The sequence below is a fragment of the Geotrypetes seraphini genome, chromosome 7 (genome assembly GCF_902459505.1).
Source record: "Geotrypetes seraphini chromosome 7, aGeoSer1.1, whole genome shotgun sequence".
Lineage (NCBI taxonomy): Eukaryota > Metazoa > Chordata > Amphibia > Gymnophiona > Dermophiidae > Geotrypetes > Geotrypetes seraphini.
The window spans coordinates 147,174,912-147,200,559 of record NC_047090.1 but is presented as its reverse complement, the minus strand read 5'-3'; the positions used below and the strand labels follow the sequence as shown (position 1 = coordinate 147,200,559).

Here is a 25,648-nt window from a genome sequence, read left to right as displayed (position 1 = left end):
GAAAAAAGTGGGGATGGCCCCGAGCTCCAAAGAAACAAATGCAAGTGCTACCAGGGATCGGCCTGTCAGCTGTAATCCGGAGTCTGCTTTTTCTCTTTGCAGGCAGAGCTGAACAAAAAACACTCCAAGCATGAAGGAAACCCTGAAAAGGGTTGAAAAACACCAATAGAAGACACTCCTTCAGGCTTGCAAGCAGAAGGGAAAGCCTACAGGTGGAGGGTCAGAGAAAAAAAATTCCAGAGTGGATTCCTTCTGCAGATAGCTCGCAGCCATTGGGAGAACCCACTTGTCAAGGGTGACTCACTTATTGCACTGGAAACTAACCCCCTCTTCTTCGAAACTGCGCTAGCAGTTTCTAGGAGTGGGGAGCCGCGCTGAATGGCTCACACTGCTCCCGAAGCACACAATCTCAAGTTTTTGTACCTGGAGCAATGGAGGATTATGTGACTTGCCCAGGGTCACAGGGAATCGAACTCTGTTCTCCAGGCTCCCAGCCCACTTGTACTAATCATTTTAAAGCTCTTGAGTGGCTGGCTTTGCTACCTAAGTGCTTTTGAAGACTGATTGGGTTATACTTACCATAGAAACTAAGATATCCAAATAAGGCACATATAAAATAGATGATAAAACTCAGGCTGATGGCTATGTGGGCCACATTCTGCATTCTGCTCTTCGAAGGGCTGTAATACAAAGATGCAGAAAGTTAACATGCGGTATACTCTTCTTGGAGATTCTTTCATATCTTGTCTGGGGAGAGGGTGTCTAAGCAGAATGGAGACTAGCTAGTGAAGACATGACCTGCTATTATTATTAGGGTTATTTTTCTGTCAAAGTGTCTTCCACACTATCAAAGCATAAGCCTGGAAAACATTCCATTCCCCTATCCGTATCCAACCGTCTTGGCAAAAAAGACAAGGTTTCTGGATAGGCTTTGCCAAAAAACATAAATCTAACATAGTGTGGTGCAGCAGTCTACACTTCTTTTGTCACAAAGAGTGAAAATAGAAAGAGGTGAACCCTAATAGATCACAAACTCAGACCAGCTTCCGGCCAAAAACTGGCTCAATTTCTCTTTCTGCAGGACAGGAAACAAATGTGGATGCCGTGGAGAGGCAGACTGGATAGGCCATTTGGCCTTTACCTGCCATCATGTTTCTTTGACACGCAGCTCCCGATTGGTGAGGCCCGACTTTAGTGCAGGAAGAGGCGGTCGGAGCATACCGTGAGTGATTTCCTTCACTTGCCGGCGCTCCGGCTGCTCTCTCCTGCCTCTCCAGTTGTTCTCTTCTGCTCGGTCATTCTCGGTCCTCTCCCGACCTAGAATGACCGGGGGAGCACTGTATGCTCCTATTTTTGCAACTATGATACAAGATCATGTTTGAGTGCTAAATTATTACGCCAACATAACTGGAAAATAGTAGCTACCAACTTGCACAAAACATCAGAAGCTAAGCCAGTGGTTCCCAAACGTGTGCTGTAGAGCTCATCAGGTTTTTAGGATATCCACAATAAATATTCATGAGATAAATTTGCATGCACTGCTTCCAATGCATGCAAATGTCTTATGAATACTCATTATTTGTTATAGAGAGAGAGAAAAAAAGGGGGGTTTCAAAAGATCAGTGCTAGATTAGCTGCAAGCCACATTTTAGGCCATTGTTTATGACCTTCCTATGGCTTTTTCACTCTCAATCCTGAGGATTCTCATACCTTCGAAGTTCACTGTAGATCGGCAGTACAGACGTATGGCAGAGAAATGAAAATGCCATAATCGGTATAGCATATGCACTCTGAAAGCATAAAACACAGGAAGGACTATATATTTTCTTTCCTTAGCCATAGCTAGATTTTGTTTTTGCTGAATTGTTCTTTTTTGCATGTTATCTTTGCTGATATATATATATATCTTTACAGATACAGTCTTACACATATATTTATTCTCTCAAAAATTTCATACTTCCTAATCTGTGTCCAAACTATGAGGGGCTGCTGAAGTTGGTTAACCACTCAATGCTCAATGAGATGGAAACAGAACCCCTAATCAAAGCTCAAACCAAATTGGGTTCTTTTTAATGCAGCAAAAAGTAAATGTCCTTCGACACTGGGAGGAAAAGAATCTCAGAAACCCGCTCAGAATCTGACCAAAAGGTAAACTTAGTCCGAGACTTCTATCATCGATTCTTAACAACCTCCCAGCCGTTTTTAAGACGATATCAATGCTGTGACATTACACCTATTAAAAGTGTTATTTATAACAGTGTTACCTAATAAACCTAATACCAAATCAATGCTATTATATTTATAAAAACTGCTTAACTAATTGAAGCCAATAAGGATAGAGCTAATAACTCTTTATTTGGCATGCCGTCCCCCCGTTTATAATATAAAAATATGAGTCTAAATATCTTGACCATAGAAACCAAACCATTCAGACAATGCTTATCTTTAAATTGATCCGTTCCCAACAAGACCCGTTTTGCCGACAGCTTCTTCCTGGGATAATCACGGATCAGTTTGGTACTGTTTTTATGGTCAGCCCTTCAGAGGTTATCCTTGCCGTGTGCGGTTCAATTCTAATGTGATTATCCCCGGAAGAAGCATTGATTGGTGTTAGGTTATTAGGTTACACTGTTATAAATAACACTTTTAAAAGGTGTAATGTCACAGCATTGGTATTGTCTTAAAAACAGCTGGGAGGCTTAAGAATCAATGATAGAAATATGGAACCAATAAGTCTTGGACTAAGTTTACCTTTTGGTTGGATTCTGAGGGGTTTCCGAGATTCTTTTCCTCCCACTATTGTAGGACATTTACTTTTTGCTGCATTAAAAAGAAACCAATTTAGTTTAAGCTGCTGAAAAGTTTTTAGCCCAGTCAACAAAGTTGGGGCAGTCTCCATTGAAGGCTATACACTTAGTCCAGTGATTTTTTACTTTTTTGGTTCAGTCAGAAAAATACGACTAGGCAAGGTTCATACACAAACTGGTAAAGATGGAGGAAGTGACCTGATGTGCAGCAGCTCACTTTCTCCTTCTAGTGTACAATCTCTGTGGGAGGGGGAGAAAGCAGCTGATGCCCCGGCTATTAGGATGTCCAAGTGCCGATTTAGACAGGTTTTTGGATGTCTGGATGTTTTTATTATAAGCCTGATAGTGTAATAAATAGTTGCCTTAAATGTTACTAATACCGAACTGATGCTACCATTAAGATTATGTTTCAGGATTGAGCAAAATTATATTTAGACACACTGAGGTCTATTAATAAGCCTGTGATGGCTGTCACACATTATTAGTGGAAAGGCTCTGGTGCTAATGAGGGTCACAGTAAATGACGACTCTTAATACACATTACATGGTAGTGAACAGACCACAGTGAAAGGAACAGGCACTGTTTCCCCCCTTCCCCTGCAATCTTGGATATAGAAGAGATGATGTGCAGTTACAAATTGAATTCAGTTGATTTCTGGTCAACTTTCAAACCAACCAACTGGGTATATACTGAAACAAAGGAATAAGCCCTCAACTTGTAATTTTTGAAAGGCATTGTCAGTAAGAGAAGGAGGAGGAAAAAAAGATTCAGAATACAATATAATGTGTCTGTAAATTTATATATTAAAATGCAGACCTCTTTAGATAATCTGAAAAACTTTGGTTTACAATCATCAGTAGAATTTGAGACCTGTGACAAAAAGAAAGAAAAAACAAAAAGACATTTGAATATTCAGTTCTAAAAAATCAGAGCTACAAAGTTTCACTGAGATGGTCCAAAGGGAAAAGGCAATTTTCTAACTGTCCAATTTAGGACAAAAGTCTTCAGATATTGGCTGGTCAAACTTTGCATCATGTTTGAAAAGGAAAGTGGAGGCAGTGTTTCTCACTTAAACTTGCTGGGGTTAGAAGTATGGAGCATTGCAACCGATACTTGTGCTGGAAAAATTGTGCCTAGTCTTGAAAATAACACCTCAATACATTATTTTCCTCACCCAAAAGTGAATAAAAGCAGGTACACCGTAGAACAGTATGTGAAGGGAGGGTAATTTTCAATCCGTCATTTTACGTATGCAAATCATTCACCTGCACCTGATGAGAAAAGCTATCAAATTCTGACCCTGCAAATTAAACAAAACAGCAAGGCCCCATTTTTACTAAGCTGAGGGAGTGGGTGCTACATGGCAAATGCTCCGACGCCAATTCAATTCCTATGGGCGTTGGAGAACTTAATGTGTCAGCCTGTGCTATTGGGCTTAGTAAAAGACAGGGTTAGAGAGTACAGCCTGCTCTACCTTTCCTGAATCTAGCCATCTGAAACAGCTAGCATGCAGTTCACCTGTAAATACTGCAGCGTGGGGTCCAGTGGAAGTGGGCAAGGAACTGACCACTTCTTTATGACCACCTGTAGAGAAAAAAAGAAACATCAGTACATAATGTTTCATGCCAATGATGTGTAACTAATTCTACACATTAAACCAAATCTATCTACAGCTTTGAGTAAAACTGACTTGCCTGTTTAACAGCAACTCAGGATTAGGCAAAAAACAAAACAAAACACCCCCCCCCCCCCAAAAAAAAACACACAAAAAAAAACCAAACTCTGCCTGAACCCAAGCAAAACATTCTTTGGGTACCTAACACAGTGGACAAATACTTTTTGAGTGATAGTTCATACTTCTCAAAATCACAGGTCAGGAAATCTCAGGATACTGCTAGACTTGTCATTCACTCTGATCTCGCAAAGTCAAATAAAAACGGTCTCTATCATCTTTGGCAGCTACAAAATCTCTCTCCATATATTGAAAAGACAAGTCTGACCACAGTGGTCTATCCCATGATAACATCATGACTAGACTACTGCAATGCCCTGTACACTGGTCAAACCAAAGTCTGCACCAGCTCCAACTAATTCAGACTGCAGAAGCACATCACACCCTTCCTGCAAAACCTACACTTGATACCAGGGGTAAATTTAAAACTAAATGTCTGATTTTCAAGATCCTCAGACAAAATGGGCCAGAGTACTTAAATAATTAGTCATCTCTCTACGCACCTTTGAGACCTCCAAGGTCCACTCAAGGAGCAACATTATCGGTGCCCTCAAAGGAAACTATATGATGCGATACCTACCAACAAGCCTTCTCAGGAGTAGCCCACACACTCTGAAATTTACTCCCAGAGGAGCTACGTCTAACTTGAGACTACCTCTACTTAAAGAACTGAAAGAACAACCAGGCTGTCAACCTATTTTGAATACATGTGGTGACTGACTATCCATTCACTCTGTACTCGGACTAGCTTTCTACAAACCCTCTCATCGATATTCAAAACAATTTAACCAGCCAGAAACAGCCACCGACTGGTTAAATCGCTTGTTCAGAGCTACCCACTAATTTTCAGCAGCACTTAAAGCTGTTATTTCCACTGAAAATTAGCAGCTGGCATCTAAGTGAAAGCTGATTATTTTGGGGGGGGGGGGGGGGCGTTCTGGGGTGGAATCAGCACTTGGCTTGTTAAGTGCCAATATTCAGGGTAACTGCATAAATGGTACCATATAAAACACAGTCCTACCTTTATGTGGCAACCCATGGCCTCTTAAGTTTTGAATATCAACTTAAAGCAGCCATGCGTTAGCCAGCACCATATAAACGTGATATTCAGTGCCAAAGCCTGGACATGGCCCAGCTTGGAATATCCAGAAATAATGGTAGCAGTGGTCAGTAAAACTCACTGCCACCAGCTGTGGATTTAACGCCTCCCCCCCCCCCCCAAAAAAAAGAGACAACCCCCCAAACAACTTAAACCAGTTTTACATATCTTGTTTAACGATACATATAACTTGCCTTCAATTTAACTAACTTTGTACTATTCATTTTGTCCCTATCTGTATCTCTGCACTTGGCCCCTCAGCTACGTAAGATTAGAACATAAAACCTTCACTGCCATACTAGGACGGACCGAAGGTCCATCAGGCCCAGTATCCTGTTTCTAACAGTGACCAACCCAGACTGGTAGATACACTATGAAGTCAGACTATTCCCTCATCGACAGGCGATTCTTGCTTCTGTCGGCAGCAAGATATAAGCACCCAAAGTACAGCATCGCTGCATCCCCTTTCCCTACTTCAGACTTTCATTGTATCTTAGGAACAGCATTAGCATCATATCTATGCTATTTGGATGTTCTAACTGTAAAACTTCATGTTAACAGTTGGGGCCAGCCCCAGCAGTGTCCCATTAATATGGAAGAAATGTCATTACTAAACATTAACTGCATGGCAAAAACTACAATACATTTAGTGATTCAGTTCAGCAATAACTACTTTCACGTCATTCCATGCTCCCTACTAGAGAATGACACGGGGACAAATTTATCCCCGTCCCCGCAGGAACTCAATTTCCCTGTCCCCGCCACATTCCTGTAAGCTCTGCCTTAACTGCACAAGCCTCAAACACTTAGGATTTTAAAGAGTATGAGGCTTGTGCAGATGAAGATAAGAGCTTGCAGGAATGAAGCAGGGACAGGAAAAGAACTTGCGGGGATGGGGAAAAATTTGTCCCCATATCATTCTCTCTCCCTACTTCATTAGGGTCTCTCGTACGAAGAGAGACTGAACAAATTGCAGCTCTACACTCTCGAGGAACGTAGGGAGAGGGGAGACATGATCGAAACATTTCAGTACCTCACGGGACGTGTCGAAGTGGAAGATGATATTTTCTTTCTCAAGGGACCCTCGGCCACAAGAGGGCACCCGCTCAAAGTCAGGGGCGGAAAATTTCATGGCGACACCAGAAAGTATTTCTTCACAGAGAGAGTGGTTGATCATTGGAACAAGCTTCCAGTGCAGGTGATCGAGGCAGACAGCGTGCCAGACTTTAAGAATAAATGGGATACCCATGTGGGATCCCTACGAGGGTCAAGATAAGAAAATTGGGTCATTAGGGCATAGACAGGGGGTGGGTAAGCAGAGTGGGCAGACTTGATGGGCTGTAGCCCTTTTCTGCCGTCATCTTCTATGTTTCTATGTTTCATTAAACAGTTAGCGTGGCAGCCACACTGTTACTTGTTAATGCAGCAGTTAGTGTGAACTAACACAGCATAATAAATAGGCCTCCTCAAACTCTTCTGGGCCTTCAATTCAATAGGACTTTGTTCAGTTATACAGCACGGCTTTGTTGCATATATTAATGTGCTTTTTTCTGAGCTTGCTGCTGCTACTACTGCTATAAATTATTTCTATAGCGCTACCAGACACATACAGTGCTGCACAGAGTCAAAGAGTAAGAAAACAGTCCCTGCTCGAAAGAGCTTACAATCTAGACAGACAAACAGGCAAGACAGACAAACAGGATGTCATGGATACAGTTAGGAGAATGGTTAATCTGCTGGCTGGGTTGGAGGGCAGAGGAGTAGGGTTAAGGATTGAAAGCTATATCAAAAAGGTGGATTTTCAGTCTGCTTTTAAACAAGGGAAGAGAAGGGGCTTAACGGACAAACTCGGGTAATTTATTCCAGGCATAGGGGGCAGATAGATGAAAGGAACGATGTCTGGAATTGCAGTGGAGAAGGGTAATGCTGAGAGAGCGACTTATCTGAGGAACGGAGTTCTCTGGGAGGTGTATAAGGAGAGAGAAGCGAAAAGAGATATTGAGGGGCAGCAGAATGAACACACTTGTAGGTCAGCAATAAGATTTTGAACTGTATGCGATGGAAGATAGGGAGCCAGTGAAGTGACTTAAGGAGAGGGGTGACATGAGCGTAGCGAGGTTGGTAGAAGATGAGTCGCGCAGCAGTTTTGCATAGATTGCAAGGGGGAGAGGAGACACTGAGGGATACCAGTTAGGAGTAGATTGCGGTAATCTAAGTGTGAGGTTACAAGAGCTTGGACAAGGGTCTGGGTACTGTGCTCAGAGAGGAAAGGGCAAATTCTGGTGATATTGAAGAGATAGTAGTGACAGGTCTTAGCAGCTTGTTGAATATACATAGAAAATGAGAGGTCAGAAATGAAGACTACTCCAAGGTTGCGAGCAGATGAGACTGGAACAATGACAGTATTATTTACAGAGATGGAGAAAGGAGGAGGAGGAGCAGAGGGTTTAGGAGGAAAGAGTAGCAACTCAGTCTTGGACATATTTCGTTTCAGATGACGGCTGGACATCCAGGCAGCAATGTCAGCCAAACAAGCAGAGACTTTTTCTTGGACTTTTCAGGTGTAGAGAGGTAGATCTGAGAGAGTCATCAGCATATAGGTGATACTGGAAGCCATGGGAGGAGATCAGGATGCTCTTGCTTTCCAAGAATAGGCATGTGGATGTCACCGAGTACAGAGACATTTACAAAAACGAACTCTATTCTGACAGCAATACAGAAATGTTAACTTCATTTGTGGCCGTGGGAAAAAATCTAAATGGGTTTAAAATGTTTGCAAATTAGATACATTTCATTGTATGCAAAGTAAAGCGCAGAAAATATTCTCAACAAACATGAGCCCAATTTGCAGACTACATAAGTAATGCACCACTGTTTTCTATAAAAAACTTACCACAAGAGTAAAACACACCATAAAGAAAAATGACAAACTACTCGTGTAGCCAAGAAAGCCTGTAAAATAACAATAAAAAGAAAACATGTTTATTGCACAGCAAGGTGATCTTAATACAAAACAAAAGCTGTACATTTTGGCTATGTTTTCTATTAGTTTGTATGGCATGTGAAGCTTAGGGCTCTCAGAATAACCACATTCCAGCTGCCTGTCACACATCATTTATGTGAGTTTGTAAGATAGAATTAGAACTAGCAATACCGCTAATGGTACACTGGAAGTAAATACTGCCCTTTAAACTTCTGCTGTAAAGATCTGATTTTAGTCTGGCAGACTCCATACTATGGCAGTCTAAAGAAGCATGTTAATATCTTACAGGCTGCAGGGAAAAATTTATCATAATAATAATATTATTATCGAGCCTTCTCACTCTTTGAGAGAAAATAGATTTTAAAAAGGTACTCATGTGTAACAATTACCTATTTTGGGAAGCAATGAGAGAGGGAAAACTATGTAGACAGACGCAAGAATTAATAGTAATCTTCCATCTAGATACCAGGACCTGTTGGGAAAGTTATTTTAAAATATTAAACAAGGGTCAAGAACAATAATAAAATATCAACATACTGCTTTGCTGAACACCAGAGAATAAGAATCTTGGGCAGTGTCAGTTTATCATCAGGTTGATATGCTGAAGTCCTCTGCAAGTAAATAAGTGAATGGGCGATATTGGAATGGGAAAACCATACAGTATATTCTAGATAAAGAATATTTCTTGTGGCCCCATTCACCCTCCTCTATCTTGAGGGAAGCTTTTCCTGCAGCCAGGATGCTAGTGGGTGCCAAGAGGGGGAAAGAGTTGGTAAGAAGTTTTGCATCAATTAAGATAAGAATGGGAGATAAGCTACTCTTAAAACCACATTTCTCCCAGAGGAACTCATGCTAAATAAATGACATGAAGCAAAGCACAAAAATAAGATAAAAATACAAAGAAATATTGCACTTTTATTCTGCATTTACCATCTCAGATCACCTCAAAATAGCCCGCCAATGTAGTAAAGCCACTGGAAATATCATAGAAAAAACAGGAATACTGTTTCTGTATAGATCACTTGAAAGATCCTACTTTGTGCTTAGTTCTGGAGGTTGTACTTTTGTTAGGACTAAAAGGATGGAGATAGTTATTTAGTAGCCTCTCTGTGGATTGAATATGTAAAAGTCTTCACAGAAAAAAAAAAAAAAAAATTCCTTAACTGATACCTTGAACCATTAGCTGTAGTACTTCAAGACTACCAGTAGGGGGGACTTCAATGATATTTTAGAACTCAGGTGCTAGCAAGGGAGAAACCACTGGAGATTGTTCCTGCCCCCCCCCCCCCCAAAAAAAAAAATAACCATAATAACCATTGCTGAAGACATCTGATAAGTGCTAGAGGAGACTGAGTAGGCAGAGAAGTTTTGAAGAAAGAAATCAAGGTCTGAAAAGGTAAGATCAGGAATGTTGGGGTTTTTTTGGGAGGGGTGGGAGGGAGGAAATACAACATACAATGGCCCTTTCAAACGGTTCTTTGGGAGCATCAAGCTATCTTTCTATAAATAAATGTAGCATACTTGGAATCTTAACTTGCACTACAATAAAAATTTGCATTAAGGGCACAATTTTGCTATTAAGAGGGTAATTCTAGAAAGGTCACCAAAGTTAGGTACTAAAATGGTGGGTGCGACCCACAAATTTTATATTAGCAATTACATGCACAATTGCTGTTACAGAATTCTAGCTTAAGTCTATATTTTAGCATCTAACTTTTGAGCTCTTTAGCCATGTCAAAGATTGGTGTAAATGCTCATGTATCACTGACAAGACTCTATAATCTCAGTGCATAAGTGCTGGGCACACCTCTAACCTGTTCATGCCTTTCCCACATAAAACATCCTTCCAGAAGGTGCGCTAAAGGTATAGAATTACAACTAACAGTAGTTGTACCAATTAACTCAAATTATAGCCTATTGGTAATTAATGCCAATTAGCACCTAATATAATATAAGCACATAAGAATAGCCTTACTGGTTAAGACCAATGGCCCATCTAGCCCAGTATCCTGTCTTCGCAGAAGCCAATCCAAGTCGCAAGTACCTGGCAAAAAATCGAAATAGCAGTAACATTCCATGCCACCGATCCAGGGCAAGCAGTGGCTTCCTCTATGTCTGTCTCAACAGGAGACCATGGACTTTTCCTCTAGGAACTTGTCCAAACCTTTTTTTAAAACCAGCTAAATTAACTGTTCTTACCACATCCTCTGGCAACGCGTACAAGAGCTTAACTATTTTCAGAGTGAAAACATATTCCCTCCTATTAGTTTTAACAGTATTACTCTAACTTCGAGTGTAGTGTAGCTGTTTTTAAAGAAAGGTTTGGACAAGTTCCTGGAGGAAAAGTCCATAGTCTTATTGAGAAAGACATGAAGCCACTGCTTGCCCTGGATCAGTAGCATGGAATGTTGCTACTCTTTGGGTTTTGACAAGGTACTAGGGACCTGGATTGGCCACCGTGAGAACGGGCTACAGGGCTTGATAGACCATTGGTCTGATCCAGTAAGACTATACTTATGTTCTTACGAGTGTCCTCTTTGTAATTTTTTTATGGACACTGTCACTATCCTATGACCTCTGTGTGTGCAAATTTGAATGCTAAACACAAATATGTGTGCAAGGCTATAGAATTAGGGGGGTTAATCTGCATCATTGGTAAAATAAATGTACCTTACTCCCTTAACACAGGGGTTGTTGCTAGGTTCCCAAAACAAAGTATTGGCCAGCTGAAAGGGGTAGCTACTAAGCTATTACCAACCACAGTAAAATTTACTTCTTGGTCTTTTTCTTGCAGTTCCTCAGGACTGAAGGTCAGCGACACATGAGGTAAATATACATTTGGGTTGCTGCAGCTGGAACATACTGGAGTGTGTTTCTAGCTGCAGTAAATGCAAAGATAGTGGTTCCATGTCTTAAGTGCGATACCTTATGGGGAAAAATATACTTCCCCTCCAAGTCAGCCAGTTAATACCTGTGATCTCTTCCTGTTAGCCAATGAACACCCCAGTTTTTCCCACCAGCAAATAATCCCCACTGATATCCCCCAGCATTTACCAGGGGTCTCTCCTTGGATTTGGAGGATAGAGGAGGAAGAATGGGTGCGATATTCGAATGTTCCAACCCCAACATCACTCGGAGGTCAAAATGGCATCACTCAACCCTTAGCAGTAATCTTGCAGTACTACCACTAGGGGTCAGACTGCCTACTAAGGATATCAGTGGAGGGGCCAATATAGTGAGGTATCATGAGGAGTGTTGCAGTTTGACATTTTTAAATTGTTTGCCGTTATGCAATTTTATGAAAGTTCAGAATAGCAGCACAAAAGTTTGCTAAATAGATGAATATTGCAAAATGATCATGAGGCATATCCAAAACTCAAGAATAGAAGTTTCTTGTTGATTTTAGTTGCCATTAGCCATAGGCCCTCTAGATGAGGAACACCATGCATGATACATGTATATGTATATGGAGCTCCTCTAATATAAAATGAGCAAACAGAGATGGTACACTGGGAATCAGAGCTAGATAAGATTTGTGTTAGAATTTCTCTAAGTGGTTTTATTCCTTCCGTTTCCGACTTACAAAATCCTTGCCAAGAAGAAGTAGCAGTTAAAATCTAAATATTCTGAAAAATACATCTGTAAAAGCACATTAAAAACCTGAATGTCCTCACAATCTATGTAACTTTAACCAAAGAGACAAGAATTCCTCAAGAATGAAAGGACAGAGTGAAACTCCTTAGTCTTATTGGAATGATACATGCACTTCGCCCATTTTAAACTTATAGCAGGTTTACTTTTAAATTACTGCAGCTTCTTTCCAAATGGAAAGAGACAGGAACACCATGTGTTCCAGATTAGATCCACTCACTACTCATACTGTGAAGTTCATAGCATCAATCCTGTTCCCTGAGGGGATCATAAGTGCTAGGAAAGTTCACCAACCAAAGCTGTCACTGTCTGTGACTAATCTCTGAAGTCTTTATATTAATACGTAAATGTTGCATTGCTGAGATGCACAGACTTACTACAAGGTTATTATAAAAAGACTGTGTAAAAGAAAAAAACACCCCTAAAGGTTGATTGAATACACTATTCTCACCAATATGTTCACAAATATAAAAGTACCAGAAAAAACAAACAAACCACCAACAACCTACAACAGATGGCGCTAACAAAAACAGGGTAATTTTACATCTAGAAGTTCAGTAAACAAGGCTCCACTGACCCTCTAACATCAGAGTAGATAGTTCAGGTGCTTTAGTTTGGAGATGGCTAAGGACCTAAATTTAGTAGCCCAGAACACGAGTGCCTGTAAGTACGGAGTTAGGCCAGGGAAACAAATACAAGCATCCAACATAATTTCCAGCTTTACACACCACACTTAGGATTCCTTTTACTAAAGTGCACTAACACCTATACCTATTGGCTGCATGGCACTTAACACATGAATTCATTAGTGCACATTAAGTCTGTTGGTGCACCTTAGTAAAAGGACTTCTTAGCTTTCTAAATCTAGGCAAATTAATTACAAGTCTAAAATTAGGCATCTAGTTTTGAAGAGTTTGCCAAAAAAAAAAAAAAATTGAAACCTGAATTTGGTTAAAAAATTTTCCTGAATTTAGGTGCACAAAATATAGGAACTAGGCAGGGAGAATAATTTGACTGAACTCTTAAAAGTGCATGTGGCTGCCACAGCACGCATGCCTTCAGGTACATGAAAAGAAGTGTTCCCCAGTCACAAGCAGGCTATAGGCAAATGGCACCTGTACATGGGATTTCCAAAGCACAGGTACTGCTTTGTTCCACCTTGGCCATCCTCAAAAATAGCAGCTTCAAAATAATTGGATACATGTACTAGATATCTGCATATCTTCAAAAGGGAAACAAGCACAGGCTAGGAACCTGTGTGATCGACAGGGACTGAAATAGCATGCAATCCTTGCACATGATCTGGAAAAATCACCAGTTTTGCAGAGGGTGCAGTTTTAAGTTTTAACAATAATCCATCAGGTTGTATATCACCCTGCCTCAGCATACTTTCAACAAGTGCTAAGAGATTTAATCAGCCAGGAAAACGTTTTGAGATCAGCAAACAGAATGTTATTGAGTCAGTGTGTGACTTTACATTAAGTTGGCACTAAGGCTTCAATGCTATCTGTTGCTGGAGTAAAGCTTTGGAATGCCCTGCCTGGGCTGTTACGCCAATGTGCTGAATTGGGCTACTTAAAAAAATAAATTCCTGAAAAAATGTAAAAGCGGATAGAAGGAAGGAATTTATTAGCTTTTGGGTAATATTTGTATTTTATGCTCTATCTTGTTGGACATTTATTTTATGAATGCTATTTTATGGAAACCATCTAGCTTTTAGCAGTGAGTTTGTTTAAACAAACAAACACAAAATAAAATCACTTATGCAAAACTATCACAAATACAGACGCCAATCTCTTAATAAATACAGCAATAAGAAATACTGGCATTTTTGAATGTAAAATCTATTGTGTTTTGTGCATTACCACTTATATCTTGCTATTGCGTGGTTTTGATGAGTAACATGAGCTCAAAATTAAAAACAGATTCCGGAGGCTGGCATTGTTTTGGTTTTAAGTCAACCACAGACTATATAACTTTGGAATTAAACATTTAAAGTTGCACACAAAAATATAACTGAACTTTCCTCTGCAAACTGAGTCAACTAACAAAACTTTAAACTATGATCTCTGACTTAGTAATCATGTGGAGCAATCCACAACATACTCCTGCTCATCTCAAGTCCAGCTCAGCCACCTATCCTCAGGTTCTTCCTTCTTTACATAACACAAAAAGTGGCAGTTTTATGTTACAGCAGCTTTCCGTTATTCTTTTCTTGTTTCTTCTATGCTATTTAAGGTTTCTGTAACTTAGGAAGATGGCAACTGAAACCAAAACTGAGACTGTCTACTGGGGCCCAGTATGACCCTTGGATGAGAACAGGTCCCATTCTCTTCTTCCTTCCCTCCCTGAAAGGAAGGAGCCCCCATACTTTGCCACCCATACAACTGCTGCAGGTCTAGTGTCTAATCAGGACAGGAGCAATCCTAGTCACTCAAGTTTCAAGTTTATTAAAATTTGATAAATCGCTTATTACATACTAAGCGAGTAACAATTAATATTTAAGATAGATCAAGAATCCATTGTACATCATTGAGGTGGGTTAAAAACAAACAGACAAAACAAACAAACATGATACATAGGGGAATAGAAAGTAAGAGGGAACAGTTACAATGTTAATATTTATCTTAATTTTAAGGAAAAGAAAAACAAATAGGGAGAAAACATGAGGAAAAGGGATTGGAATTGATAAAAATGAATTATTTAAACATTGAATATTAAATAAAGTGAATTATTTTAAACATTGAATATTAAATAAAGTGAATTATTTTAAACATTAAAAGCATCTCTAAATAAAAATGTTTTTAAAATATTTTTGAATTTATTGAGATCTTTGACTTCTCTTATAAGTAAGGGCAAGGCATTCCAGGTTTGAGGGGCCATTACAGAATATATGTCGTGACGTCTGGTTCCGATAATTTTCAGAGAAGGAATCATTAACAGACCCTGAGATGCGGAACGGAGAGAACGTGTCGTATTATAAGGAATGAGTAGCCGATCTATAAATTGAGGTTCGTTAGTGGATAGTGTTTTAAATACTGAAAGCAAAATTTTATAGATTATTCTTTGGTTGATTTGGAAGCCAATGTGAATCAATCAGGAAGGGAGTGATGTGATCAAATTTTTTTCCATTATGAATGATTTTAACTGCAGTATTTTGTATTATTTGTAAACGTTTCTTTTCCTTTTGAGTAATATTTAGCAATAGTGAGTTACAATAGTCAAGCTTGGCGATCACAAGCGAGTGTATTAAAATATTTAAGGATTTAGATTCTAAAAACTTTGACACAGAACGAATCATATGCAAGCGATAAAAACAACTTTTGACATTATTACTGATATGATCGTGGTAAGAAAGATTTTCGTTGATAATAACCCCGAGTATTTTTAATGATGTAACTAGGTTAATGGGTATATTGTCAATTGAAAATGGAGTTGTTGGTGTTAATCCCTATTTAGTTGGAAAGAGTAATGCTTTAGTCTTAGTTACGTTTAAAGCTAATCTGTTCTGTAAAAGCCAATTTTTGATTTTTTCAAGTTTTTGATTAATTAAATGGATTTCAGTTGAATTTTCAGGGTTGAAAATTCAACTGACCATGCCATCTCCACTGTCAAAATGGTTGCTGTAATTTCATGAGACTGACACTGAAGGCTGTGGCAGCCATTTTGAATAGTGAGCCAGGTGGATCCGGGAGGAAACTGAGTTTCATAATCAGTTGAAATAAGGCCAATTGGATGCTGGGCCAATTTTAGCACTGAAATCAAAATTCAGTCAGTCTCTAGACTCAATTCTTATAAACAAGGAATTAAAAATGTTAGATCCAAGCAAATAGAACACATGATAGAATAATCCTTACACAAAAAGGCATTTATCTGCTATCCAGATCTGTTTAAGAATTATTTCGTCTTACCCAGTATGGTCGCCACTTAGGAACTCTGCAATGGCAGCAGGTAGCTCCGATTTAATGATGAACAGATAACATGCCATTGCTGGAAAGAGAAGTGGAACACATTTAGCAGCACAATAAAATCATTGAAAACCTGCTTCACTACTCCACAATGGAATTTCCCCCCAAAAAAGCCATGGGTAAAGAGCGTAAATTAGCTGTGACAACTGCCTGCCCTCAGTGCAGCTTAAAGCCCACAAGTCATGCCACAACATGGATCCCTTCAGCCACACTGAGAAAGCTATTGGGGGGGGGGGGGGGGGGGGCCGACATTTAGAAAAGATGGAGGAAAGTATATGCAAATGTTGCATTTTAAAATCTGCACACTTTTATTGAAAAATTCTGCTCTGAAAAGTAATCTACGCTGAATTCAGCTTTAGCTGTGAAATATTCAAAGTCCAATACCATATTTTTTGCAAGAGTGAGGTGTATGTATTTTTATGCACTGTGCCTACACCTCATCTGCCATATATGTGACCATGCTATACCAGTGTATTTTTACTGACACACTAGCATGCAAAACTAGCAAGTTTTAAGGCCTTTTATTGAAGGTTTTCTGCAGGCTTTGAGGGCTAATAATGCTTACAATAAAGAAAAGCCCTTAAACACAAATGTTTATTTTTCTGAAGCATACTAAATTGCAAAATTAACTGGTACAGTGCACTTTAGCCCCCTAAAATAAGTGTGTGTGTGTGTGTGTGTGTTACATAGCAAAAACAGCAAAGTCTAAACAAAAAACTTTTAGACTACAAATTTGTCAAAATCAATGTAATCCTAAACTAATCAAAATTAAAATATACAGTAGTTTAGTACTAATGAAAGCAAAGTAACGTATACAAAACCGCCATCCAAGTTTTTTACAGAATGGAGAATAGATTACAATAGTTTATTTCTTGTGGCATTAGTTCCAGAGTTTTAGTCTCTGATAACTAAAAGGCTAGCTACTTGTCAAATATAATAATTTGTTCCTGCATCAGAGAGTTTGTAATGTAATTAGGTACCCAGTTCACTTCAGTTGTGTATCAGGGCTTTATGAGCAAGAAATTGCTCAGGGAATATTCTGGGTAAAAAACATCCCAGAAAGTTGCCCTGTAGCTATCTTGTTTAACTTAGGATCCATTATAGTCTTGTGCAGAAATGAAACACTATAAATGGAACAGTTTATTTTAGCTTGATACTTTGTCTCTCTGTTTTCCGCTTGCTTAAATATCAATTAAAAAAGGTAGTGAACTGAAAAGAGAAATGACACCTCTAGGAAGAAAGAATTGCATAAATGTGGAGTAGCATACACCTATACCAAGGTTAAGTGAAAAACAGTCAGCAGGTCCCCAGAGGAGGAAATATTCACTTGTGTGCTGAAATGCTCATATTTTTATCATCAAGTAAGATCACAGCTGTTTCTGGTTCGCTCAAGGCCCAGCTGCTGCTACAGGAACTCTGACAACAATTTCCAGCAGCCAAAGCCATCTTAAATAATGTACAAAAAAAAATCTAGTAATGTGAAATCATAACTACTTCTGCAGTCCATTTAGTCTAATACAGAATTGGAGAAGAGGCCAAAATATTGAAATCTAACACACAGCTAATCCATTAGACGTTTCATGAAAAGACTGATGGGTGGGCCAAATTTTCTCAGCTAGAGACCTGCGACAATCGAGTTGGATTGTGTGAAAAAGGCTCAAATCAACCTCAAGATGGCCAGATCTACAATACACTGAATGGATCCATATCTAATTAAAGTGCTAGCAGAGAATTTCACTAAAGGATTGAAATATTAATATCATAGCGGTAATCTAGCCCTTAATGAATCGATGCATCACGAAAAGCAGTTGCTAGCCAGTTTGAAGATTTGCTAGTAAATGGGAATTTTTTTTTGACGGTTTTTCGGGCTGGCTTAGCACTCTAAAGCAGTGGTTCCCAACCCTGTCCTGGAGGACCACCAGGCCAATCGGGTTTTCAGGCTAGCCCTAATGAATATGCATGGAGCAGATTTGCATGCCTGTCACTTCCATTATATGCAAATCTCTCTCATGCATATTCATTAGGGCTAGCCTGAAAACCCGATTGGCCTGGTGGTCCTCCAGGACAGGGTTGGGAACCACTGCTCTATAGGATAATGACAAAGGTCGGTGTGCATTCCCAAGTCTTCTCATTTTATCTACCATGATTGGCATGATTGTTCATGGAGTTGTGTATTATAGTTACCCACCTTAGAGAATTATCTTCATAAACTGTGCTGAATATCGAGGGTAAGTAGGCACCTATTTGTCTTTATAAAATACTAGTATAAAATACTAGGTGCAGATATTTATACCAGTCTTGGGAACTAGAGTAAGTGTTCAAGCTTAAAGTGCTGAAGATACATGGAACTTACAGTAGGGCTACTTAACTCCGGATCCTTGAGGTCTGCAAGCAGGCCAGGTTTTCAGGATATCCACAATGAATACACATGAGAAAGATCTACATACCAGGAGGCAGCGCACACAATCTCTCATGCATATTCATTGGAAATATCCAGAAAACCTGGCTTGCCTGTGGGCCTCAAAGACCAGATTTGAGTAGCCCTGACTTATAGTATTGTATTAGGTGTGTAAAATGTATGGCTCATCTATACTTTGCCCAGAAAAAATGGTAAACGGGTTGAAAGCTATTTTTTCGAGTGTATACTAATAACACGATATGTGCAATAGCATGCGACAGTATTTGTATCTGATGACTGGGTATGTTTTGAACAAAGATTTTTTTGGGTTTTTTTTTTTAAGAGAGAGATTTTAGATTTCCATGCCTGCTTGTGACAGGCTCCCTTCCATCCCACTTATTTAAAACAAACAAACAAAAAACCAAACTGCCATTTTAAATGTACACCCACACTTTAGCTAGAAGGAGCAATATACCTTCAGCCATTTCTACACACAAACTGCTTACTGTTCTGAAAGACTTTAAACTGGAAAAACTAAATAAAGAAACATTTTACCCCTCCTCCTGCACCTTTATATTAGACAAGCATACAACTCTTTAAATTCAAGCACTTGTTGGACCTCTGGCTCCTAAAAAAAATAAAAATTCTTTTGATACAATTATTAAATTAAACTGAGACAAATAGGACCGATTATAGTCTGCATGGTGGTTATATACTAAGCCTAGTTCTAACGGTAATAAGCGCAGACCCTTGAGATCCTCTGTCTCTGTATTAAGAAGATTATCTTTAATACTTTTGCTTTTTAGCAACAGCTTGTTAGTTATAGGTGTTTTAGTGTGTAACACTCAAAATATTGAAGTTATTAGATTTCTTATAGTCTTATATTCTTTCAATTAAATAATATCTTTGCCTTTAAATAATGCAAAGCAGCCTTATACCTTTTGATTAGAGGTATTCTGGGTCTCCAGGTCTCCATCAACCACATACACAGTGCTGCATATTTTAACATGCAATAGAGCTTACAATCTAATTTGGACAGTGACAGAATTTAGGAGTTGGGGAGTTTTTTTGCAGAGAAAATGTCAGGATGGACACAGGTATCTTAGGGTGCGAACATGAGATACAGCTCTAAAACAGCATTAACAGCTGATGAAATTCTAGCTCAGTGTGCAATATTGGATATCTACTTCCTGCTCCCTCTGGAACCAATAGGTCAAGCATGAAAGAACCAGGAAATGGGTGCTTCAGAATTGACCGATACAAGCCTATGGAACTCTTCCATCAGTACAGACAAGCTTTTATAAAGCTAGACTTTTCTGCTTTCAGCAGCAAACACACTGTCTCAGCTGGATCAGGGCCAAGAAAGAAAAAAGTAAAAAATGAGCATAATCATTAAAATTCCTTTTTAAGAATGCCTGACTTTGAATCTCCTCCTCTTGCAGGGGACTTGCCAAGGGATAAAACACTGAGCTGTAGAGTAAGAAGAATTTCAGATAGAAAGTCAGTGAACTCAGCCAGATACAGTCCAAGGCTCTAATGTATTCTACACACACAGAATGCTGCAATGCTCATATATAAGCCCTAGGCTGTTACTTATGAATTTTCTTCAGGCTTTAAAGAGCTTAACTTTATTTCTAATGCCAAAGTCTCATCCGTTGCCTCTCAGTCATTCCTATGGACTAATTCTGCATTGAAGCAGTCTCATGATTTGTTCACATGAGCACTTCTTTAAAAAACAGTAAAAATGAGAAAAACAGATGGAGAGGTTTTAATGTCTGAAGAACCTTAAAATGTCTTTTTCTTATGACTTCCTCTCTTCTTATTTGATCAGGACTCCAGAGAAATCTCTTAACATTAATCATTATAAATAAAGGATAATTAATGTACAAGATCCCAGGCAGAGTACTGAACCAGAACTATACAAGAAACTGAGCTAGTCTCTAAAGGACATTCTTCTACATACAAGTCCTTTGCAATTTAAGCAACAATTTAAACTCTGTTAATAAATCAACGTTGTTGATGCTGATTTTTTGCCATAAAATAGGGCACATCATATCTTCTGTAACTTCAGTCCACCTTCCAGGAGTACTTTTTCCTCTACTGGTGTACTATGGAAAACAGCAGTCTCAGCACAATCCTTGTCTCATAGTCAAACTTCTACCCCCATACACAAACCCCTGTGGACAATCAAAGAAGGAACGTCACTTCATGCAAGATCTGCACCCTTTTTAGCTGGCTTCAATCTAATGCTTGAACATGAAGGGCTGGTAGTGGAACTCGTGAGCCTTTGTGTGGTCAAACCTCGCAGCAGAGAAGCCAAAACAGAGGGAAGATGCAACACTCTCCTCCTGCTGGCTGGATGGAGGCATGCATAAGTGAGTGTAGAAAAGAGCAGAGAAGTTAAACTCATGTTTGAGTGTAGAAAAGAGCAGAGAAGTTAAACTCATGTTTGAGTGTAGAAAAGAGCAGAGAAGTTAAACTCATGTTTGGGCGAGAGCAGAAGAGACATGTCAAAGGAAATAAGAAAAGGCATATAGACATCAGCTACAGTAAATCACAAAAGTCAATACACAGAACAGTGTTAAAGATATTACATTACATTAGGGATTTCTATTCTGCCATTACCTTGCGGTTCAAGGCGGCTTACAAAAGATTAATAAAATGGGGGTTACAATGGGAGAACTATTGATTAACTAGAGAGGTAAGTAGTAGATCTTTTAACATTTCTCGGGTTGTTAAGGGTAAGGCGGCTTACAAAAGAATTAAAAGGGGGTAACAATGGAAGCACAATTGTTGTTACTAGTGAAGTAAAGAGTAGATCAATTGTCAATTCTAGAGTTATTAAGAGTACGTGATGTTATGGCTGCTTCAGGAATTTCTTGAAAAGTATTGTTTTTATGTCTTTTCTGAATGTCTTGTAGTCTGGGGTGGTCGTCAGAAGGATAGAGATCTGGTTGTCCAGTCTTGCGGCTTGAGTGGCTAGGAGGCCGTCGTGTAGTTTTGATCGTTTTACTTCTTTGATCGGGGGAGGTATGAATGGGGAGTGCGTTTTTCTGTGTCTGGTAGTGGATGCTTGGATGAGGCGGTTGTTCAGGTAGGATGGGCTGTCTCCGTTTAGGGTTTTAAATAACATGCAGTAGAATTTAAATTGTATTCTTTCTTGGATTGGTAGGCAATGTGAGTTGATGTAGGCTTCTGTGATATGGTCATGTTTTCTCAATGAGTAGATGAGTCTCAAAGCTGTATTTTGGATTGTTTGAAGTTGTCTAGTCATAGTAGCTAGGCATGGAAGGAAGAGGATGTTGCAGTAGTCCAGCAGTCCTAGAATTAGGGATTGTACTATAAGCTGGAATTTTGTTCTTTCAAAGAATTTCCGGACTAGTCTCAGATTTCTCATGATTGCGAAGGATTTCTGTATTGTTTTATTTATTTATTTGCGGTTGCATTGTGCAGCATCTGTCTATAGTCATGCCAAGTAGTTTTATGGTGGTTTGGATGGGATAGTTGATTTGAGTTGAGTTTTAAATTGGTTATGGTTTGGACTTTGTCATTTTCAAGGAGGATGAATTTGGTTTTGTCTGGGTTGAGTTTAAGTTTGTGATCTTTCATCCAGATCGTGACTGTTTCTAGTGCTCGTTCTAGTGTGTTAAGATACACAAAATTTAATGTTCACATGTAGTATACTATATATTTGTGTATATAACTCGTGGGATATACACATTTATACATTCAGGTGATGCCTGATGCAGGTTAAACAAAAGTGTTCGCTATTCTCGCCTTTACATTAAAAAAAAAAAAAAAAGGATATGTGTAATATAAAAATGATATTTCATAATAGGCTTCATACATACTTATAGAAATAGGCATGCTATAGCTCTTTAACAAAAGACTTAAATGATTTACACAAAATACTTTACAAGACATACGTTTATGGCAATACACTTTTCAGTTTCTCAAGTGTTATCTTGTTTGGCACCTTCAAAAGTCCATATCATCCATCCTCTGAGTAGTTGAAATGTTTGGCAGCAAAAGCTTCTGCTGCATCATTATTGAAATCATATTTATTCTCATCAAGATTTAGCATCATAGGTCATCTCGCTTCCAAGCAAATCTATTTTTTGAAATCGGTTGATAATCGAATGCAGTGTCGCTGCCTGCCATGCAGTATCAATCCCTTCTGCATATGTAGCATATTCCTGTTTCCTTGAAAAAGTAAAATGAGCATGTGCCCTCATGCATCCATTTACCCACTCTTTCCTTACAAGACATCTAAATGCATGGTTAACAGATGTGTCTAAAAGCTGAAGCTTGCATGTTAAGTCCAACAGGGATTAGTGCTATATGGGCTCCAGAGGCAGTCAACATTTTCTTAACTGAATCCAACTTGTGGGTTGTCAGAGTCAAATATTCAAAATGATATTTTTTGTCAAAAATATCCTTCTGATTGAGCACAAAAACAATGCATTTGTCCAGTTTTCATCCACCCCTTTTGTTGCACTTGACAACAGTGGACTTTGAAAACTGTTCATATGGCATGGATATGCGTTTGAAGGTAACTAGCAGATTAACTTCTTGTCATCTGCAGCACATAACACTATAGTGAATCTGGTTCATTGATAACCAGTTGTTAAAGCCACAAACTTTGTGCTAGGCTCAGCAACTGTTCTTGGATTTAGAATACCAAAACTCACTGATACCTCAATCCATGTTAATTATGTTTCTCAGTTGCAAGTTATTTTTCTTGCATGAAATTCATTAAATTTATCCATTTTCTCCTCACAACGTTCTAAATTATACAGAGTTTGAAGCAAAAATCCAAGGGGAGACAAAGAGATGATGCAATAACACTAAAACAAGGTGAGTGGAATGTGATCAAGCCTGTAAGACAGAGGAACTACTAGGAGATACTGATGGGCTGAATGAAGGCTATGTGATGGGATGTAGGGCATGAGAAAAATGAGTTTCGGAACAAAAGATTCGATAAGCAAGAGTGGTGATTTTGTTCCTTCAAAGAACAGAGCATTATAATTTTTTTCAGCACTGTAGATCAATTTAACTGAGGTGCTTTGGATCAGGGCAAGATTAATCCTTCAGTGGGCTCTAGGCAAACAAGTATACCAACCTACAAATTATCCTTGGCCCTCTCCAGAATGAATACTCCTCCTACAACAACGCTTCTCTGCTTTGGCCATAGGTGTGGGTCTAAGCCAGGCCTGAATTTATGCACAAGTGACTTGAACTATGCTTAGAAGTTCAACATAAGACTGCTGAAGAGAGAAGCCATTGCTAGTGTGATTTACACTGTACCATGGCTGTCTCTGTGGGACCCCAGTCTCTCTTCACCTCTTTATGCGAGTACCAGAGTTATCCTTCCCAACTCTTCAATTCATAACCCTGGGGTCATATTTTGGCTTCCGTTTTTCTGCCCCTTTTTGGGGCTGCTTTTAAATCATCATTCACCTGTTTAAAAATCCAAGTTATCTTAACTATTCCCATAAAAAGATGAAATGTTTTAATCTCTAATGGTGTCCCATTCATAGAAACATAATGGTAGATAAAGGTCAAATGGCCCATCTAGTCTGCCCATCCACAGTAGCCATTATCTCTTTCTCTCTCCGAGAGCTCGTGTTCTGATCCCAGGCCATTTTGAATTCAGACACAGTCTCTGTCTCTACCACCTCTTCTGGGAGACTGTTCCATGGATCTACCACCCTTTCTGTAAAAAAGTATTTCCTCCGATTACTCCGGAGCCTATCACCTCTTAACTTCATCCTATGTCCTCTCATTGCAGAGTTTCCTTTCAAATGAAAGAGACGCGACTCATGCGCATTTACATTATGTAGGTATTTAAACGTCTCCATCATATCTCCCCTCATAGAAACATGATGGCAGATAAAGGTCAAATGGCCTATTCGTCAGTCAATCTTGCCTATTGTAAGCTATGTCAGAAAGGAATTGTCTCTTACATCTAGTTATGCTACAGATAAATAGCAGTAATAATAGGAGGAGGAATAGACTTTACTGGGTTAGAAGAGAAAAATAAAAAAGTAATTTAGATCATTTAAGTATATTGTTGTCACAGTTGGTCATACAGTAAGTGCCATTTCCACATACCTTATTAATTATACATGCAATGTGCTTTCAGGTTAGCCATTTATTTAATTTCCCCTTTGCCCTACTCATTCTGTCTGTCTATATGCCTGAACAGCACTGGCAATTCCCACCTTCCAGCTATCTATCAAGATTTTTCATTTTATTATACTGACTGATATTGTGAGCATCGGATTCATAAGCAAATGTTCTAATGTATTGCCTTTTAAGGAATTTCATTTGTAGTGTTGACATGAGTGGAGTATCATTTATATAACAGGCATGTTCTGACATGTTGCATCACCATATAGCATCACCATCATTAGTATTCAGCAGATATCTGTATATGTTATACTCTGTTTTAATATGAATACTTCCGATACTGTACTATGTCATTGTTATTACTAGGATTTAATCTGCCTGTCCCCATATTTACCTCATTAATTGAATTGTATTTTATGCTGACGACTTAACGCTAGCTCCTTCCCACCTCCCTATAAAACTTCCAATACCTTCCCAACTCCCCAAAACAACCTCATCTACTCTTTATCTCCTCTAGAAATTACCAAATATCTTCATGTATTTCACTTTTTGTAATCTGCCTTGAACCGCAAGGCAATGGCGGAATAGAAATCTGTAATGTAATGTAATATTTGGTCATTTTGCAACGCAAGTTGTTTATAAGCTCTACCTGTTGTACACCACCTGGGGTGAATCTCTTCATAAAGACAATTAATAAATCCAAATCTAATGATTACTCCCCTAACTAACAGCCTCTTTTACAAAGGCGCGCTAGCGGCTGCACTGCACTAACGACCCCAAAGCCCGTAGAGTTTTAAAGGGCTTCGGGGCTGTTGCCGCGCAGCTTTGTAAAAAAGAGGCTGTAAATTTTGATTTATCTTTGATTTTTTTTACATTA

At 39.0% G+C, this 25,648-nt stretch overlaps 1 protein-coding gene across 1 annotated transcript in view; it reads right to left on the bottom strand.

Moving 5' to 3' along the window:
- Positions 1 to 25,648, bottom strand: part of SLC38A6 (solute carrier family 38 member 6) — a gene marked incomplete at its 5' end in the record, with an annotated part of 45,157 nt that overhangs the window by 5,058 nt on the left and 14,451 nt on the right. The window contains 7 exons of the mRNA XM_033953265.1: positions 580 to 680; positions 1,711 to 1,790; positions 3,625 to 3,678; positions 4,327 to 4,392; positions 8,533 to 8,591; positions 9,012 to 9,094; positions 16,185 to 16,263. Of these exons, the coding sequence (XP_033809156.1) occupies positions 580 to 680; positions 1,711 to 1,790; positions 3,625 to 3,678; positions 4,327 to 4,392; positions 8,533 to 8,591; positions 9,012 to 9,094; positions 16,185 to 16,263 (522 nt within the window). The remainder of the gene's footprint in view (positions 1 to 579; positions 681 to 1,710; positions 1,791 to 3,624; positions 3,679 to 4,326; positions 4,393 to 8,532; positions 8,592 to 9,011; positions 9,095 to 16,184; positions 16,264 to 25,648) is intronic.